Below are 18777 nucleotides of genomic sequence, written 5' to 3'. Positions count from 1 at the left end.
GAGGATCATCAGGGGGTCCTTTTGTCCCTCTGTGGGGGGTTACTCCCACTAGGTTTATATCTGGGACTCTCCACCATTTGACCTTAGAACTGAAGAAACTTCTCGGATGAGAGGTGAAACGTCTTCAAGCAACTTAAAGAAGTCCAGACGCTTTTCTTTGCAAGCTCCTTTGAATAGAGGGAAAACATTATACAAGTGCATTAAATCTTATGCAAAAGCCATTTAACCTCCTACCAAATATAGATATAGAGAATACACTGGTCCTGGCTCTGTGTCGACCTGGAACAAGACCAGACAGGCCATTGTAACCAGTATGTTAGTGGGCTGTAAAACCAGCCGTGAGTCAGGAAAACGAAACTTATCCACTAGCCTGAATTCACAGCGCAACCGGACCTAATTTCTGAGTAATCAATACTGCTGTTAACGATGACAGTACTCTTTGGCAGTTGTAAATATAAACTGACTGGCAACTACATGGGAGTCCCACAGACCTCGGTACCAACAGCCAATACAGCTTTGACCACAGCGGGTGTGCTGTATGGACTGAATTAACCTCACTGAACCCAGACGCAGATTCTTACTGTTGTTTCAATTGTTCACACATTTAGTCCACCAATAAATAGGACAAAACTCCCCAAACAAATAAGTAAACTCCTCTCACCGTGCTTAACGGAACACCATGGTCCATCTGCGTCGCCATCTTTCTCTGTAGACCGATTGCTGTGGGCGGGGTTAGGTCCAAGCATCCGGTCGGCCAAAACACTCGAGTTACACAAAGATTAAACAGAGAACTTTTAAGTTAATTAAAATCGCCCTTGCTTATGTTTTATGTTAATATCAATATCCATACCTCATATGTAAGGGTTTATTTGTGCATTGCACGCTGTCTGGAACACTTCCGGCTTGACGTTCCAAAATAAAAGCGTGCCGACAGTGACGTACCTTGAAATTAATTTTAGTGTTACGGAATGTGATACACGTGCCAGTGTTGTTGTGCCAGTGCAAGTGATGAAAAGTACAAGTGAGAAAAAGGGGATTATTCGTATTTAAACTGGGGGATATGGCCAACAGGGTGGCAGAGATTTTAACAAATATAACATAGTTCTATAAGGATATTTCAATGACGCAAAATATCTGGATTGGTTATAATGTAGGAGCAATAGCACAGAGACATAAATGATATTTAAAAAACAGGTCATTTCTTTATTTTATAAAGGAAATAATTAAATACATGGATTAATCTTTAAGGCTTCAGAGAATAGATAGAAGGTATTTTCTTGGATTTACAAAGTTTTTGAAAAAAACCCCATCTATTTTCTCACAACACCATATCCTGTTTTATCTAAGACATGAAAACATCAGAAACAATTATTTAAAACATATTCCGATCTATTGAAAGCGGGCATGCCGAGCCCCCGGGGCAGACCCAGGACACGCTGGAGATATTATATCTCTCGGCTGGCCTGGGAACGCCTTGGTGTTCCCCCGGACAAGCTGGAGGAGGTGGGAGAGGGAGGTCTGGGCTTCTCTGCTTGGACTGCTGCCCCCGCGACCCGGATAAGCGGAAGAAAATTGATGGATGGATGGATGAAAGTGGAAATGAAAAGAATTGTCTATTATCATTCTGATTTTTATGTAATCATGCGTAAAAAAAATGCTATAACCTAAAAAAAATAATCACATCAAGAATGTAAAATTATAGATATATAAATTCAACACTAATTAAAACTAAAACACAATTTTGTTATTGTAAGCTAGTCTGTATATTCAAATATGTGTTATGAAACCTCGCGTGTGCTGGATTTGCATGCGTTTCCCACACTCACTGAAACAGGAGCTCAGGTGCCTTTGTAATTTATGACTTCCCCATCCCTTTCTTTGATCTCGTTCTCAGTTAGTTCAGAATAAATGGATTTCAGCTTGTCTTTTTTAAAAAATGTACTTTGTGTATTAGAGGTAGGATCGTAATTTAATCTACTTTTCTAGTCCTACCGATCACTCAAAGTGCTTTCAACAAGTCAACAGCTTTAACTATACATACAGCACTCGATTTCACATTCACTGCTGATACAGAATCACTGACACCTGCCAGAATTTTGACCAGAAACCTCCTTGCTGTGAGATGTTAAACACTTTGATACCATGCCAACCTAATGAAGAGCATCTGTCCGTGTCAAGGAGTGTACAAAAATGCCTGAACAAATGTATGAAATTTTAAAATACTTCCTTTTTTCTGTAATGTGGTCACTTCACTTGATTTGTGGCTGCATGGGATTTGTTCATGGAAGTTCTAAACTCAAATAGTTATTCTTCACATTATTTTCTTCATCAGTATGTCTTTGGACTTGATAGTTCAAAGACATACTGATGATTGGTCTGCAGGACAAACAGGATGTCTGGAAAATACTGAAACCTCTCCGAATTATTGAGGTTAAAAACTCCATTCCAGTCAGCCACCACCTCTGCACTGAAACATTTAGTGTGTAATACTGTGGTAATCGCCGTTTATATGAAACAGTAAGATGTTCTCTTATATTGTGATTTGTCATTCGTTGTCACACCATTATGTAAGATGCTCGTTATAGTTTCATAATTAGCATCAAATTGAAAATGATGTGAATATATCCAAGTATTGCACGATTGTAACATTCTAAGGACGTTTATATAACACATAACTTTGTCAAAACAGGTTTTTCCCCCTTATTTTTAGTCTTTATTAAGCTAGGACAGTGTCTCGACTGTTATAATTGCTGGTTTGATAACAGCCAGAGACATAAATGCTGTTAGCATTGTGTCAGGAAGAACATCTGGTGCAAAACCCAGGAGGCTCAAACATGTGGAGTTACCTGCTGCGCCAACCCCTTGTGACAATGGAACAGCTGAAAATCACTTGTATTGAGTTGGACATGGAGGAAGACAGGAAAGCTGGGATGACACACAGTAAATGGGTAACCTACTCCATCTGGTGAGCTACACCAGCACACGGAGATAGTTTTACAAATGCAAAATAGACAACTAGAGGTTTGCAGTCAGTGTAAAACCTTACCAACTGGAATTTCCCCATAACCAATAATATTGGGCAAGCCTGTAACTTTAGAATCACAGCTCCATAAACTGTATTTTTTAAATCTATTTGATCCATAATTCATATGCCTCTGGGCCACATCAGGTTATTGAGAAATAAATATGCATTACTGTCTCCCCTGCAGAGTTAAGGCTCCACAACAATTTCCCTCAATACAAACACGCCAAAACATGTAACTTCAAAGCTGTACAGCCAAATAAATAAATAAATAAATAAATAAATACAGCACTCAATTTTAATGTTTAATTTATTCAATTTTATTTTTGCTAAATTAAAACCTGACCTGGTCTTTTAAACATTCAAAATAACTTAAACATTTAGCACTGTGGAAAAGGAGAAGACAATGGCCAGTTGTAAAAACTTTCAGTGAACAACTGCAAAGAAAGGCTAATTTCCCTTGAACACCAAAAATAGCAAAACCAGAGCTTATTTCCCTGTTATACACAAAGCACATTCAGTAACTTAACAGTAGAACTCTTAGCATAACTTATTATGAATTTTTACCAAGAGACATTTGGTCGTCACATTCTCTTGAGTCAGAGAGACCTGATTACAGCTGTACTACAGATTTAAGTTAACCAGTTATGCAAATGAACAATATTACTCATTAAGATCATTGAAAAGGGAACCTGCCTATTGGTGCAAAAGTTAAATAATCGTCACAGGAACAATCATTATTATTTTATGCATGCTTTATAAAAACAACGTTGGTAACTTTACGTTGGTTTCCATTATTATAATTAATGGCAATTGTTTTTAGTCATAAAGCAAGCAGAAGATGTTAATGGGACAGTCTCATGTGAATTGCTCAGAAAGAAGAATTTTCCAATTATTTGTAATTATTTTCCATAAACAGTTAAGTACCATCATATCAGATACCAAAAAAAAAGTCAGTTGTAAATAACATCCCTTTGTTTTCCAGTGAAATTAAAAAGCAAAATCTCAAAACATTTCCTTTTTTTTTCCTAGTTCACAATACATCGTCATCAGTGATTCTGCCCGTTTTACATATTCAGCTTGCATGGCTGGTTCACGAAAGGCTTTCTAGCCCTCCATGGAGTCGAGGAACTCTTCTTCTGCGATGTGCTCCAGCCTCATCAGGACTGCATGTGAACTGGCGGGTGGGTAGTCTGCAACAGGGAAGTAGGTTGCGGGATCGCTGGAGGTGGGAGGGCTCTGGAAGGAATGAAAAAGGGTGCGAAGGAAAGGCAACAGCTGGGTGATGGAGGAGAGGGAGCGCTGAGGGAGGAGGGGGAACTCCAAATGCTCAGTAGAAGTTTCCTCACTCAGCTCGTCCAGTGTCTGAAATCATGCAACAGGGCAGCATAATCAGAGTGAGATGACTGAACATTACAAATAGCTTCTATTAAACTATATTTTAAATTAAAATAGAGATAACATAAGACGTTTAAGGTAAACCTCCTCCCTGACATTTCCACTTTGATTGTGTGATTTTGATTTTCAACTCTGAGAAACTAATACACTAAATGTGAGACACTTCTAACTCCTGATATGTATTCCTCTTACAACTGTTCCTTTCATGTTGTGTGTTATCTAACACAGCTCTCTATTTGAACTTTGTTCCTGATAAAAACTCCAATTCAAGAGTTACTTTGGCATCTGCACTCAAGACAGAACATCAAACGCCATCTAGGTGACCAAGCCCTTTGTCATTCATGCATATGCGTCACTGGCTAAAAAAGCGTTACTGGTCTGTTGAAGAAAAAAAAAAAAAAAAAAAAAGCTATAAAGCAGGCCTGATATTTGTCACTAAAGCTACAGAATGTGGTGGTGCTGCTGCTGGAGTATAAAGACGCTCCGTCAAGAAGCTGATGCCCACCATCTCTTCATTAATGTTTAACAATGTGCTGCTGCTTGTGCTTTTACACTGTTCCACTCGAAATCATGTTGTACAAACAGCATTTACATCCAAGTTTGAGAGTTTTGAGACTGTGTGCTTATTCAAGAAACACAAGAGACATTTCTGAATGGTTATTATGAAAATTATGGAAAAGTGGAGGTGTGAAAGACCACAAATATCTGAACTGTGAGGCCGTGATTGTGACCTGGTTTATGACTCGTTAAGCAGGGATCACACGCTCTACGTCGGCGAATCCGTTACGGTTTGCAAGGGTTCCACTATGACATAAATTTCGTCATCAGATGTGTGACAGTCTGTGTGCCTGCCTATTTTTTGTGTATTTACATTACAATGCACCAACTATGCATGCACCACAGACGCTGGACTTCAAAGAAGTAGAACAGGAATGACTACTCACCTGTCCATATCTGCAACAGAGTATACATGGTGCATTCCTGAATAAGTCGAATGTCGGAAGCTTTATGTGGAACACACCCACAACTTGGATTTCCCTCTTAGAAAGTCAGAGCAGACCAAAATACCCCGAGAACGTAAACAGCAGTAAAACTGTAAACTTTTATTCTGTGGTGCCAATGTTGTGTATTTTTGACTCACTCAATAAGCTATATGCAGAACACTAATCAGGCTCTATTTATGAATGTGATTTTTAAGCATACACAAATGCTGTGTTGGTAGTGATACCTGCACGGTTCCACCCTCCCAGAAACCAAAACAAATCCTGTTTTTCTCTAGCTATTTTCAGGAACATGCTAACGCAGAATGCAACATAATGTGGGCTTAAGCAGGCCTGCTTTCATTGCATGCTGGAGGAAGATGATCATCTTGTCCCATTTTTTCTCCATTCTAGTGACCCTAATTATGAGTGTTTGACTCCAAAAAGTTCAAAACACTTGAATTTGGGGAAACATTGACTGTTCTTACCCCATAGCGTTGCTGTATTCCTTCTAGTACTCTCACAATGTGTGGTATGCATTCCTGTTCACCTTCTATCAGTGTATTTTCTGGACCACTGTAGCGGTTTACATCCACCTCAGGGACAAATGCCCAGCGATACCTGTGTGATGAACAGATAATCATGCAAATGAGTCAAAAACAGACAAAATTAATAATTATTAGTCAATCTCACAAAATATCTAAGCATGCTTTAAAGTCCCTTTGACCCCATTTCCTCTCTTACATCTGAAAGAGTGGTATCCGCTCTGGGGGAAAAGCCAGCGAGGTGTCCAGAAACTTGCAGGCTGACAGGTACATGTCCAACTCTGCCTGAGAGAAATTAACCTGTCCATTTCTGTCAAGGGTTCCACGTACCACTTTAGCCAGTCTTGGTGATTTACAAGAAGAAAAGCAAAGTTTTTAGACACTCAAAAAGGTGGAATGAAACAGGAATTTGTCAATAAAACAATTAACCCACTTTGAGTTGTCTTTGTCCACCTGCAGAGCCTTCTCCAGACGTGTAAAAGTGCGAATCTGAAAAACAGAGACAGACAGAAAATAGATGCTAAACACCGTTTGCTCCATGTATTAATCCACGTTCTTAGAGAAATTAATTATTACCAGTTCTGTAACCATTATGGGCCAAAGAGATGTCAGGTGCTGGGTGGAAATCCGCAACAAGAAAACGCGAAACATCAGGAACATCTGGGCTGAAACAGCAGGGCTGGGGTTCATACGTAAAGTCTCTGTGAGACGCTCTAGAAGGAAGAGAAAGAACAAAACAATTTTTTGCTTGTTTTTTTGAGTCAGATTGAGCTAGATCACCTTTAAATTAGCAAAATATCCAGTAACAGCAGCTAACCTTGAATGAGGGGCAAATAGAGGTGGTACTGGTCCAGTTCTCCGCTGAACATTGCAAATGCCTGGCGTTTCAGCAGCATGGGTTTCTGGTCAGCGTTAGCAAACAGTTTCAGGGAGCTACTCTGCATGCCTGCAGTACAATGAAATGGAGATTTATAACAGCGCCCATTTAAATTGGTAAACTACATTATTAAAAGTGACACTGCGACTGTTTTGTTTAAATTCTTTTTGTGTCTGCACATCATTTTGAATCCTTGAATGTCCTCTTTTATCACACAAAAGCTTCACTTTTATACTTTCAGTGTCTTTCCAGACTTAAACATCTCCTGGAGTCTGTACTCACTCATGAGGTCTTTAAACATGGTCTTCTCATGAGTCAGCAGGTGGTCAATAATGGATTTCCAACTACAGAAAACACGGAACAGGCAAGCAGCAGAAATTAGAGGCTGGTGATGTCAAAGTTATATGTGTAATATAATTTCAAACTTGTAACAGATTCACATGAAATTAAAATAAGGGAAAAGTTTGGTTTTTTTAATTAATCCAACTTTTTTTTATGTTCTTTGAATTAGATGCAATAAAAAGTACATAGCTGTTATATGACACTAATGGGGCATCTTAAGGTGAAAGTAAATACTTTTGTGTATTAGAAATTGACATCCAACACACAAATATTACTAACCTTTGTGCACAAGAGGCATCCATTGTGAAGAAGAGGGGGTCCATGAAAAGCTCAAAGACCTCTTTCTTCCAGGCCCTTTTGGTATAGGCATACCCACTCAGACTGCTAAGAAGTTGTGCACCCGCCTCAAAGCTGGGCATGTTGTAGGCACTGCAGGAGAAAAAGTTAAAGTTAAAGGATTCCATTAAGCCCTATGAGACCAAAGGTGTTAAGATTATCCAAGTTACCTGTGGTTCTTCAGGTAGGGGAAAACATAATACATGAGACGTGAGATGAGAGGAACAGCCTTCTCCTTCTCGTCACTGCGATACACCATGTCCAGAAGCGGTGCCAAGATCTACATGGTTAGAAAGTGTGTTAAATAGTGCCTGAAGCGCAGACAAACCATGAATCCATTTATTTAATAACAAATAAAATCCCACCTCAGCCAGAAGTACAAGAGCCTGCACGCTGTAAACTGAGGGAGCAGAAGAGGAGACCATGGTGCTAGCTTGAGCTGCTGACTCTGTCAAGGACAGAAAGAACAGCAGGATAGTTTGTTAGTTGTAATAAGAGGTGTGTGGGTGCTGTGGCCACTACGTCTGACCATGTTAGTGCTTTGAATCTAGAATGGCAAAGGAATGTTACAACAGTATTCAAGTAAAAAAATGAAGTAGACAAGAACCCTCAAGCAATGATTCGCTATCATGGTCGCCAGCTCGTAATGTGAAAGAAAAACGAACACCTGGGTCATTAAAACATGGCCAGATGATGCTCTCCTTTAATTACAGGACTGTTCGGATCGGACAGACTGGTACATCTTTGAACAGCAGGACCTGGAGACCCTAACGGAAAACCTTGGATGAAGAGTAAATTACAGAGTCTGATCAGAACTCTGTACAGCACTGCAAGAGCGAACCCGAAGAGGGGCATCAAACAGGCCAAGGAGGCCTACAGGAGGTGGAGAGAGGGCCTGGAGAGGTACCAGAACTCTCAATAACTACAAAGGCCAGAGACCCCAAACCTCCGACACCAGAGGAACTCAACACCATCTTTGCTTGGTTTGAACGGCCTGTAGACAAATAATTATACACCAACCCACACAATTTCGTTGTACATGTGCAAGGACAATAAAGGGCTATTCTTCTTCTAAATGAAAACAAACAGAGATGTTGGGTAAGTTTGATACAAAAGGAAGGGGAGTGTTTATGGTGTGGTCCTGGTACTGAACTTTAGATAACTTATCTACAACTGAAAAAAGTGCTCTTTGAAAGACTGCTGACAGGGTGTAGCCCTCCCGTGGCCCTGAACTGGATATAGACTGATAATAAAATACCCATATAACATTTACTGTACGTCTGCACTGCTCCCATAGATATTGAATGATGATGCCATTTGAGTTTAAACTATTACTCAGTTTAATAAAAGCGGAAAATTATAATAGGCCCCCCTTTAACTCAAAGAAATACACCCATTCAGGCAGGAAGCTGGGCTTGGGATTCAAGGACATTCAGATGTGAAATGCAACAAATAAAAGAAATTAATAAATTGTGAACACAACAGCCTCAAGCTTATTTTATGGCGGTTAGCAATCTCTGCTAGGTCCAACATGACTGAGGCCTGCATTTATACCCATGTCCTAACTTTCCTCAAGCAACAGGCAAATGGCCGTATCACAGTCAAGGTGACACATTTGTCAAAGAAAGTTACCACAATGGTCGCCATCCCCATCACCGTCATCTGGCTCATCAGCTTCCGGGCACACTTGAGGTTGAACTTTGACCTCAAGGCTACGGCTGAGCCAGCTAGTCTGCTCCAGAGATGACCCTGCGATGCCACCTACTGCTTCAAGGATCCTCTGAGTCACCTCCTGTGCAACAATTTAATAATTAAACACTTGCACCTGCTTACTGAGTCAATCCACTGCTTTCACTTACATTAGCGCACAGCATCTCACCTGCAGATCTCTAGTATCCTTCTTATTGTCCAGGTTAGGGAGCCTGTTGACAAAGTCATTCAGGATTCTGCAAGAGAGAATCTGTTACTAAACATCAAATCCTCCCAACTGACACAAACAAGTTAAATATGAACAAGATTTAATACATCGAAGCATCTACATCAGTTTCTGTGGCAGAATTAATAATCCTACTTTTCAAAAATGTTCTAAATACTACTGGTAGTCAAGTTAAGATGAGAACTGACCCCAGCAGTAAGAAATGTCCAGGGGGGGACAGGTTGAGCTGAACAGACTCCCGTAACAGACTGAGGAGAGGTGCAATGTTTTCCTGCAGAGCCTGAGCTGAAATACTATGTAGGGAAGAAGAGATGGTTTCAAAATGGGATTATTTTTAGAGCATTTTTTGATCTATATAAAGCCTTGGTTTGTGCTTGAATTAGGTTCTTGCTCATACCTCTGGATATAGGTGAAGCTGAACTGCAACATGGGGATATCGACCAGTGTCAACTTCTAATGGAGAGAAAAATGGGAAAGAAAAAAAAAGATTCAAGAAATGTACAAATTACAAATCTTAAATGTCTTTCCATGCACCTGTGTTTTTGTACCTGTTCTCCTTTGATCTGATGTGGTTTTTTCACCACCTCTTTGACCAAATGTAGGACAGTGTCTGTGTGCAAAGTGCTCAGTGATTTCACCATCTCCACGATGGTCTGACGAGACTCGCTGGCTACGGGCAAAACCTGAAGGAGAATAGAGTGTGAAGCTGCCACCGAGCGACTCGGATATGAACGCCCTTTCATCGTTTCCACGCGCACTGTAGGTCTTACTTTGTTTTTGTGCCTCCTTTTACTCTTCCTGTTGCTCCACACGACTCCAAGTGACGCCATTACCTGAACGCCATACTGACCAGTTAGAGGGAGCAGGAACTCCAGTATCCGCTGCCGCAAGACCTAGAAATGGCAACATTGTGTCTGGATGAGTTCATGACTTCTTCAACAACACATGCGGCATTAATGATGACTGCGATGATGCAGTCTACAGTTAACATAGTTCCAACACTGTGAACGAAACTCAGTGCTGCACAGAAAAGCTTACGGCTATTGCAGATTCCCCACTTTTCGACTTTTATAAACAGCAAATACACACCTTGGTCGTTCTGAAATAAACAGAGGTAGAAGTGTGTCTGCTGCTCTGGCCAGAGTCCGATGCGCGCCGCTGAAACTCTTCCCTCATGACCACGCCCCATAACAATGCCATGCTACTGAGCATCTGTGGCAGTGCCTCAATCACAGCGTTGCGTGCGTTACGGACATCCACAGGGTCGCAGGCTACGAGGGACTGACGGAAAGCCAGAGAGGAAATAAAATGAGCATTAAGTGGTTGTAGATGTAAGAAGTACATACTGTATCTGTGCTCTATTTTTTACCCTTTTGTTGTCCAGTAGACAATAGTGTGTAATGGTGGTCAGACCCTCCAACAGAGTCAGTGGGTAATCAGGGGCAATGTTCTCCTTCCTACTACTCAGACTGGTAAAAAGTCAGAAGAAAGAAAGAAAATGTTGCATTAAATGTGCAACTAATATTCAAAATCCCATTCTAGGAATTCCTATTTTCATATCCTGTTAAATCCTGTGTATTTAGGTTACCTCTGGTTTGTCTTCCCTCCATCATGCTCATAGAGCTTGACGAGCTCGTCCAGGTTTCTGCAGATCTGACTGATGAGCGGAGTGACAATGATGCCTAATGAACGTCCCAAGTATGGCAGAGAGGAGCAAAGCAGCGACACCCAGTGGGGGTGCATGGCATAGCCGTATTGGGGCTGCAGAGCCCTGGCTGCAGCAGAAACAAACATGCCTTGGGCTGTGATCGGGTGGCTTTGGACGTACTGGGCTGCTTTGATAGACTGTTGGAAAAGAACTGCAGTCTGCCACTCGCGAGCAAGGGGGGTGCTGGCAGGTGATGATTCACGAGTCTCCCCTGGTTGGCCAGGTGTCCCGCCCGGCCCAGCTGTTGAGGCAGCTCTACCTGACCACACATGGTATTCCAGGACTATTAGAGCCTGGAGAAGGTTGAGCAATTCCATCTGTAAGGGGTATTGTTCCTGTCCACCTCCTGCCCCGAAATTCACCAGACTTTCCTCCGACAGGCCTCCCTGCTCCTCTAGCAGCTCCACACCTTTAGATTGTCCTTTGGCTGTCCCCCTCTGGCTAATGTACATAGATGCAGAAAGTGTAAGCAGAGCATACTGCTGCACTTTACAACCAGAGAGGAGTCTGCGGATGGACTCCATATCGGACGCATCCTGTCCTCGCGCTGTGCAGCAGAGCTGGTTCACAATGCGGGTCAACACCGCCACGCTTTTCACCTGAACCTCTCTGTTCCCCTGCAGGTCAAGGGGACTCAGGCTCAGATAGGAAGGGTAATGAGAGCGAAGGAATCGCAGGCACAATGAAACCAGCAGTTCAATGAGCAGGGACGGGGGTGCGGAAGGAGTGGAGGAGGGGGAAAGGAGGCACCCGTAGAAGTTCTTGCCATCTTGGGCCTGTTGGTGACGCTGCAGAAGGTTAGACACCAGGTTTAAATGTGCAGCGGAGCTCGTGTCGAGCGAGGTGAAGGACAGAGCATCCACCAGAGGGCACTCAGCACTGCTCCTCATCAAACTGTCCAGCAGCCCCAAGCCTTGGAGCAGATGGCGCCAACCACCCGCCACAGGGTACAGCAGCACGTGGCGGAACAGGGAGTCGATGGCTTCTCTCTTTTCACGTTCCTGTTTTAACAGGCGAGACTTGGCCATGGCTTCCAGCTCCAAGTCCTCCTCATCTTCACTTGACAGTGAATCAGATGCCTGCGTGTGCCCAGACTCAACCCTCCGCAGCCCGTTGACCATTCCTCCTTCCTCAATGCTGGGATATGGAGTCGAGCTTGAGCTGGTGTTATCTGTGGAAACCTGAGCACCGCTGGTGTCAGCTGACTCAGTGTGTTCACTTTCAGCCTCCTCCTCGTCCTCTTCCTCTCCTTCTTCCGTCTCTTCACTCTCGCTCCTGGATGCCACTAAGCTGTCCGGTGGTTTTGCAGGATCTGGGCCGCTGTCCAACTCTGCCCACAAGGACTCTCGGTCCACAATGTTCAGGACATTTAAGGTGGTGACTTCTGTTGCCATTGTGTCCGCTGATCCTGAGGTTTTGCTTGAGCTTCGACTTCTACCGTTTAAAATCTTCAGGTTACCTTAAAAACGATGGACGTGTTAGCTCAGCATAAATGAACAGGACCAAACACATAAGACCAACTAAAAGGTTTCATTTCATCGCCAAAACAACACATGCTGAAAAACGCACTTACCAGCAGTAACATTCTGTTTGATGCTCTGAATGGAGCAGCGCTGAGTGGAGGGATGCAGCAGCAACAACAGAATAGGCTCCAGGATCCGGATGACATCACTGAGGGACAGAGCCCGGACCAGCCAGCACTGAGCTGCTGCACTTATTGAGCCATCGGTACAGCTCAGACTGTCCACCACCACACACAGAGATCTAAGAGACAGGAGGAAACAAGTGGGTGCAACAAAGTATAAGTTAAATGAGGAAAATTTTGAACTATCGATCATCTAAAGCTGCTCTAGTAGACTTCCAGAATAAAAGCATGGAGCTTCACATGAACATAATTGGTCCTCTTTAGGAAGCCACCAGCAACCGTTACTCAAACAGTTTCTCATTGTCATCAACTGCAAGCCTCTATTTTTAATTGAGTAAATTTTATGATTATTTTATTCATTTGGCACACAACCATACTAAAAACTGCAGGAGCACTTAAACAACAATATATTTTACACATAAGAATGCAAGAATGTTAAAAAAAAAATCAACATCAACACCCACATGACTCACAGCAAACTTAGGAAATCCAAATCAAGGATCCCAAACTGTACAGCTTTCCCACCTAATACCACACTCTACCATTTTACATCCTGTAGCATTACATATTCACATTAGGCAGCTGTCAGTGGCTGTGTAAACATTCTCTGTGGGAAAAACTAAAGTGCCTGTGTTCAAGCTGATCGTTCAAAGCGGCATTTACATGCTGTTTAACTGCTACCTTGCTGATGCCAAAGAGTGTCAGGTTAATCCACTTTTGAACTAGCACCTATTTCCAGACCATTTATAACCAAACCATCCACTATTTCTGTCCGATGTACTAACCGGTCAAAGGAACGACTGAGGGACATGGTCCTGTTGGTCTGGATCTCCCGGGTGAGGTGCCACAGCACTGTGAAGCGGTGTAGTGCTTCCAGCCTTACTGCCTGAGGAAAGCAAACATACAAAACTTTCACTTATTTGCTCAACTTGTCACATCGTCCATCGGGCGCATTTGCATGATGAGCTAGTAAACTGTAACATGTCATAACGAGATAAAAATGTAAATATGTGAAAGAAAAAAATGCAGCGAAGCAGGTCCGCAGGCACAGATACCTTGTCCTTGTGCAGCAGCGCCTGGCAGATGATGTCCTCACAGATGGATGCTGATGGAGCCAAACAGTGCAGCCTGCAGAACAGTTCCACACAGGAAATGTGCTGCTCTCGCCTCTCCGTGTCCAGCTGACTCCACAGCACCCGAGACACCCTCTGAGTAAAAACGAGCAAAAAGAATCCAAAAAATACATGATAATAAGAAAAAAGAAGAAGAAGAAATCACAAATCAAAAAGACCAAATTCATCTCAAACGTGCTGACGATATGGTGATTAGACTGAATTTCATTCAAAGATTCGATGAGGGTAGCTCCTTGAATTATCTGTTGATTACAGATAGTTAGCACAGTTTTGTATTTTGTAATGAGTTCAAGTTATATCTGTTTCAGTTTTTGTTTTTAGTCTTAATTCTTATTGTATGGAAGACATATGTCAGAGGCAAATCCGTACGAGTATATACATTTAAAAACCACGTAATTGTTTCGAAAGCAGTTGACTCTCAGTCTTGTACACATTCAAAGCCTCAATAAACACATCCATCAGTGCATCATCGGACAAGCAGTAATTATGCAGTGTGATAGAAATTAATACATTTCTGTGATACTGCTGAGATCCATGACGGTGAATTGCCTCACAGTTTAAAAAAAAAAAAAAAGGAGGTTGATAAGAACCTGGCTTAGAGAAACAGAGCACAGAAAACTCGAGTACCTGGGACTCTAACATAAGAAAGAAATACAGCCTGCAGTGTTGACAAGTAATGAAAACAGAAATGGACTGGCATTCATACTGAACCTTTCTAGTCACTCAGCTTTAGACTACAAGCTACCCATACATTCACACAGTGCTTTATTATATGCACTTCTACCTCACATCCATAGCTAGTTTGACTCAATGACCTAATAGCCTAACAAGCATGTCTTTGGACTGCAAGAGGACGCCAGCATACACAGGAAACCCACACAGGCACAGGAAAAGCTCTTGCTGACTAAAGTACTTGCACCTAGAAGCTTCTTGCTACATTACTGACCCTGCAACACCACCCTGTACTGGGCAGTCTGGCTACTGGCTTGCATTTAGGCAGCTTAGAAACAAATGAACACGTGTAATTTATTATTAGTTTATCCAATTATCTCATTCAAATCCAGCAGATTTCTTGAAGGCAGTTTATTCTCTTAACTCTAAGTTTTCCTTCACATTTCCTCGTCTTACCACAGCTGCCCTTGCAGAGATTTTGGTAGCTAATAATAAACACTTTGCATCAACTTGAAAGATGTTGGTGTAGCTTAAAAACACATGCAAATTAATAAAATAATAATAATCATTATTATTAATTAATTCAATCTTATCTTACTAAATCTTACATTGTTTTATTTGACTCACGGCATGGATTTGGAATACATTTCATTACTTTTGCGATTTTATTTATTTATAAATTTGCCTTTTTAATTGTTTAATAATACTTTTACTGCTGAGGATCTTTCATCTGTTTCTCTACTGTCTTATAATGTAAATCAGCCCATTTACACCAAGTTAGAACAAGATTCGAATAAATGAAAACCTAACCTGATAGAAGTCGGTGCCCTCCTCTATGGTGCGTAGCAGGGCAGGGTAGATGGGTGGCACAGTGACCATCTGCAGCCGCCCACTCAGTGGGTTAGACTCAGAGCTCTGGTAGCGTCTCTGCTTGTCCTGAATAACCAGTGTTAAGGATTGGGAGTGGTTGATCAGTTCCAGTAGGGAAGCCACTGCAGTGTGCTGGATGTTGTAGTCTCTGGACAGGCAGCACAGCGTCATTAAGGACCTCAGCCACACTGGGAGGCTGTCCACTTGACAACCTGATGAAAAAGAAGAGTTGTTAGTCACTTATCCCTCTTTGCAGGATAACTGACAGCGGTATTAACACACACATCTATGCGCTGACCTGTGTGACCAAACATATCTGTGTGGAAAGCTAGAGTCTCCTCTTCGCTTAGGTAAATGGGGAAGGTAGTGCACTCCAGCAGAAGGTGGCAGGTGGCGATGAAGGCCTGTCGACAGGCCTCAGAGATCTCTGCCTTGCCGCGGGGCATATAACCAGCTGACCAGTCCAGGTGCCCCGAATGCCTGTGATCCCTTTTCTTCTCAGCAGAGGCTGCTGAGACCCGGGTGTCAGAAGAGGAACGGGATTTACGTTTATTTGGCGTGAACAGCTCCGTCAGTTTGTCTTTGATTTCACGCCCACCCACATTCACCATCAAAGACTTCTGATCTACAGAGGAAGCACGTAGGTCAGGATGAGGCTCTTCAATTGGTCCCCTGACATCCTCCACTTGCACCAACAAGTATCTGCGAATATTTAGAAATCACAGTTAATAAAAGCGGCCCATGATGATCATTTAGACTACAACCAGCTCAGATGTTCACCTTGTGGTTATGAAGGCCAGGATGTCCTGCAGACACTGGGCCATGGTGTCTATACTGCCCCCCCTTCTCCACACTCCTTCGCCTTCTTTGAAAACTCCATTCTCCTCAGTCCCCATCGTGACCCCTGGTGGCAGGTGCTGCTCTGAGGGTGAGGCGCTGATGCCTAATCCGCTGTCCTCAGACCTGAGTGTTGGGAAAGCACTGTTTGCTGTCTCTGCCTCAACGCCTCCATCTCTGTTTATCTCTTCATCCTCGTGATTCCCGTCGGCCTGACCGGGGGAGCCGCTTTTCTCTCCTTCATTCTCTTTATCCTAGACAGAGTATAACTGACATGATGAGGTACAGTCAAACTTCACACGGTGTAATTTTTAAAGAGACACATCTTGGATGCCAAACCTGAGTCTCTGCGCATTCCTCTTTCAGTGACTGTAACTCAGTCTCCTCTGCCTGCGCCCCTGCCTCAACATCCATGTAAGCCACAGGCATCTGGATCTTACTGAGGACTTTGAAGCATGCGCACAGTCCCTGTGTGACGTCTTCCAGGCAAACAGCATCAATGTGACTGCACAGGGTTCGCAGCATGGTGCCCAGCATCTCAAGAAGATAATGTGACTGGATGTCTGCATGGAGCTCCTGTTGCAAAGAAGAAACATGATGATTGTGCTGTTTATGAATGGGTGTATGCGCGAGACTGACTTGCGATTGCTTTTTCTGTGACTTTCTGGCAAATAATCCAATCAGTTCTAAAATACCGACTGGCTGATGCTGACTCTGATCTAAAATGCAGATCACATCTCCCTGAGCTGTTGACGACAGCCTTCACAGAGATAGATCAGCAATGATGTGCAGATGTTTGTGCCATTTACCAGAGGAAGAACATCAAGCAGGAAAATGATGAGGCTGGACATCTCTGAGACGGAGGGAGCGGGATGACTGCGGTCCTGTTCAGGAGGCGTTGGTGGGTCATCCTTGTTGCTAGAGTAGAGCGAGAAACGACGATCCTTGTAAGGTGATGTTTGACAGCAAACAAGAAATCTTCACATACACGCTGCATATAATCTTGGCACTAGTTATTTGTTTGACTCAGCCTTTAGCTTTTTAGAATTTCCCATGCAAGAATTCGGTGTCATCCTCGTACCCGAGAGAGGCGCAGAAGCGTCGAGTCATGTACTCCCAGAGATATTCGCTGTTCATGGAACTCACGAGCATGTTCACCGTCTTTATGATTTCTGATGCATTCTTATTCTCTTTTATCTTACTGTGGAGGGAAAACACAAGAAAGCATGTTTTTGGATTCATCTCGCCGTTTGAAGTTTTGTCACATGCTCTTTAATCAGCAGTGAACATGCAGTTCATGTGTTTTACCATTTACTGCTCTTACCTAGCTAGCTGGTTGCCTGAGAGTCCTGAGCTGGTGATGGTTTCCTCTCCCAGCATTTCTCGACAGTAGCTGTAGAAAGCTCGGACCACCTCCAACAACACACGGCTCAAGACAGGCGGACCTGAGGAGAAATATGACTATTATCAAATAAGTGGTTGATAAAGTAATTCAGAATTGTGACGTTTTTGTGTACTGCACACATGCTGCTTACCTATCTCCGGTTTATCGAGCAGGCTGATAATGATGCGAAAGGGCCTGAGGTAACTAGTCACATTTTCCGGGTCACTATTCACATCCTTCTGTTTGAGGATGTTAATCAGAGCCTGAAGTCAGAGACATAAACAAATGAGACTTAGAGAAACATGTGACAAACATCTATTGATGCACACTTTAAACAAGTGTACCTCACCTGTTCAAGTCATGTAAGAAAACGCAGACGCTTAACCGATGCATACCATTCTTCGATGAAGAGCACACATTTTATTGCTACTTAGTGAGAGGTTTGAACAACATGTGACCTGCAAATCAAGTCACGTCAGAGATACACCGCAGTATCTCTTACTCTTATTCTGTAACCCCTCGTTTCACTATATCTCATTTTCATTTTCAATGAGATATGAACTGATCTTTTTCATTTGAAATTGAATAAGTTACACTGCTTAATATTCTCAGTATCCTCCTTTAGTTCCATTCCTCTTGAGAACACATGGGATGCAGTGAAAGATGCGACAAATGTGTAAATGCTATTTTTACTTCTAAGTATTCACCGTCTCACAAACCACAGCATGAGCAGATGTGCCACTTAGCTTCAATATTTAATGCAAAATAATCTTAAAATGCATAACCAGAAAAAACACAAAAAGGCCACTACAATGCAATCCTACTTGTCAGACTAAGAAAACGGTCTGTTTAGATGATGGACTCCTGCCTTCCTTTCAGTGGTGAAAACTCCAACACAGTTTCAGTCTCAGTTGTAACACTGACCTCAGCTGAAGGTTAGTACTGTAGTAGTCTGTTGCTTCGGGAAAGAGGTCTGGTGATCAATCTACTGTCACAGAACCTTAAGTGCTTGCTAAATTTTTTTTTATGATGAATCATTTTTTTTATTTTATTTAAGTATCATTATTATTATTATTCACATTGTTAATTAAT

General features: G+C 42.4%; 2 protein-coding genes across 3 annotated transcripts in view; both read right to left on the bottom strand.

Annotated features, from left to right (window-relative positions):
* morc3a (MORC family CW-type zinc finger 3a) overlaps nt 1-773 on the bottom strand; it is a 32341-nt gene extending 31568 nt beyond the window's left edge. Inside the window, exon 1 of the mRNA XM_014333321.2 lies at nt 662-773. Coding sequence (XP_014188807.1) covers nt 662-700 — 39 coding nt within the window. The 5' untranslated portion in view covers nt 701-773. The remainder of the gene's footprint in view (nt 1-661) is intronic.
* A 2545-nt stretch (nt 774-3318) lies between these two features.
* The window catches only part of dop1b (DOP1 leucine zipper like protein B), a 36488-nt gene continuing 21029 nt past the window's right edge, over nt 3319-18777 (bottom strand). For both annotated transcript variants that reach the window (XM_042220433.1, XM_014333322.2), the window contains exons 9-38: nt 17837-17948; nt 17626-17746; nt 17383-17502; nt 17111-17219; nt 16641-16877; nt 16245-16555; nt 15763-16166; nt 15405-15676; nt 13845-13997; nt 13575-13675; nt 12718-12908; nt 11025-12603; nt 10806-10905; nt 10526-10717; nt 10207-10329; nt 9985-10119; nt 9834-9889; nt 9625-9729; nt 9380-9446; nt 9133-9292; nt 7866-7948; nt 7671-7780; nt 7444-7593; nt 7105-7166; nt 6763-6891; nt 6522-6658; nt 6379-6434; nt 6145-6288; nt 5889-6021; nt 3319-4387 (exon numbers count right to left, since the gene is read on the bottom strand). In XM_042220433.1, coding sequence (XP_042076367.1) covers nt 4130-4387; nt 5889-6021; nt 6145-6288; nt 6379-6434; nt 6522-6658; nt 6763-6891; nt 7105-7166; nt 7444-7593; nt 7671-7780; nt 7866-7948; nt 9133-9292; nt 9380-9446; nt 9625-9729; nt 9834-9889; nt 9985-10119; nt 10207-10329; nt 10526-10717; nt 10806-10905; nt 11025-12603; nt 12718-12908; nt 13575-13675; nt 13845-13997; nt 15405-15676; nt 15763-16166; nt 16245-16555; nt 16641-16877; nt 17111-17219; nt 17383-17502; nt 17626-17746; nt 17837-17948 — 5910 coding nt within the window. In that variant the 3' untranslated portion in view covers nt 3319-4129. The remainder of the gene's footprint in view (nt 4388-5888; nt 6022-6144; nt 6289-6378; nt 6435-6521; nt 6659-6762; nt 6892-7104; nt 7167-7443; nt 7594-7670; nt 7781-7865; nt 7949-9132; nt 9293-9379; nt 9447-9624; nt 9730-9833; nt 9890-9984; nt 10120-10206; nt 10330-10525; nt 10718-10805; nt 10906-11024; nt 12604-12717; nt 12909-13574; nt 13676-13844; nt 13998-15404; nt 15677-15762; nt 16167-16244; nt 16556-16640; nt 16878-17110; nt 17220-17382; nt 17503-17625; nt 17747-17836; nt 17949-18777) is intronic.

Source organism: Haplochromis burtoni, unplaced genomic scaffold (assembly GCF_018398535.1).
Source record: "Haplochromis burtoni strain Fernald_Lab_line unplaced genomic scaffold, NCSU_Asbu1 Contig_48, whole genome shotgun sequence".
Lineage (NCBI taxonomy): Eukaryota > Metazoa > Chordata > Actinopteri > Cichliformes > Cichlidae > Haplochromis > Haplochromis burtoni.
This window is presented reverse-complemented; position numbering and strand designations above follow the sequence as displayed.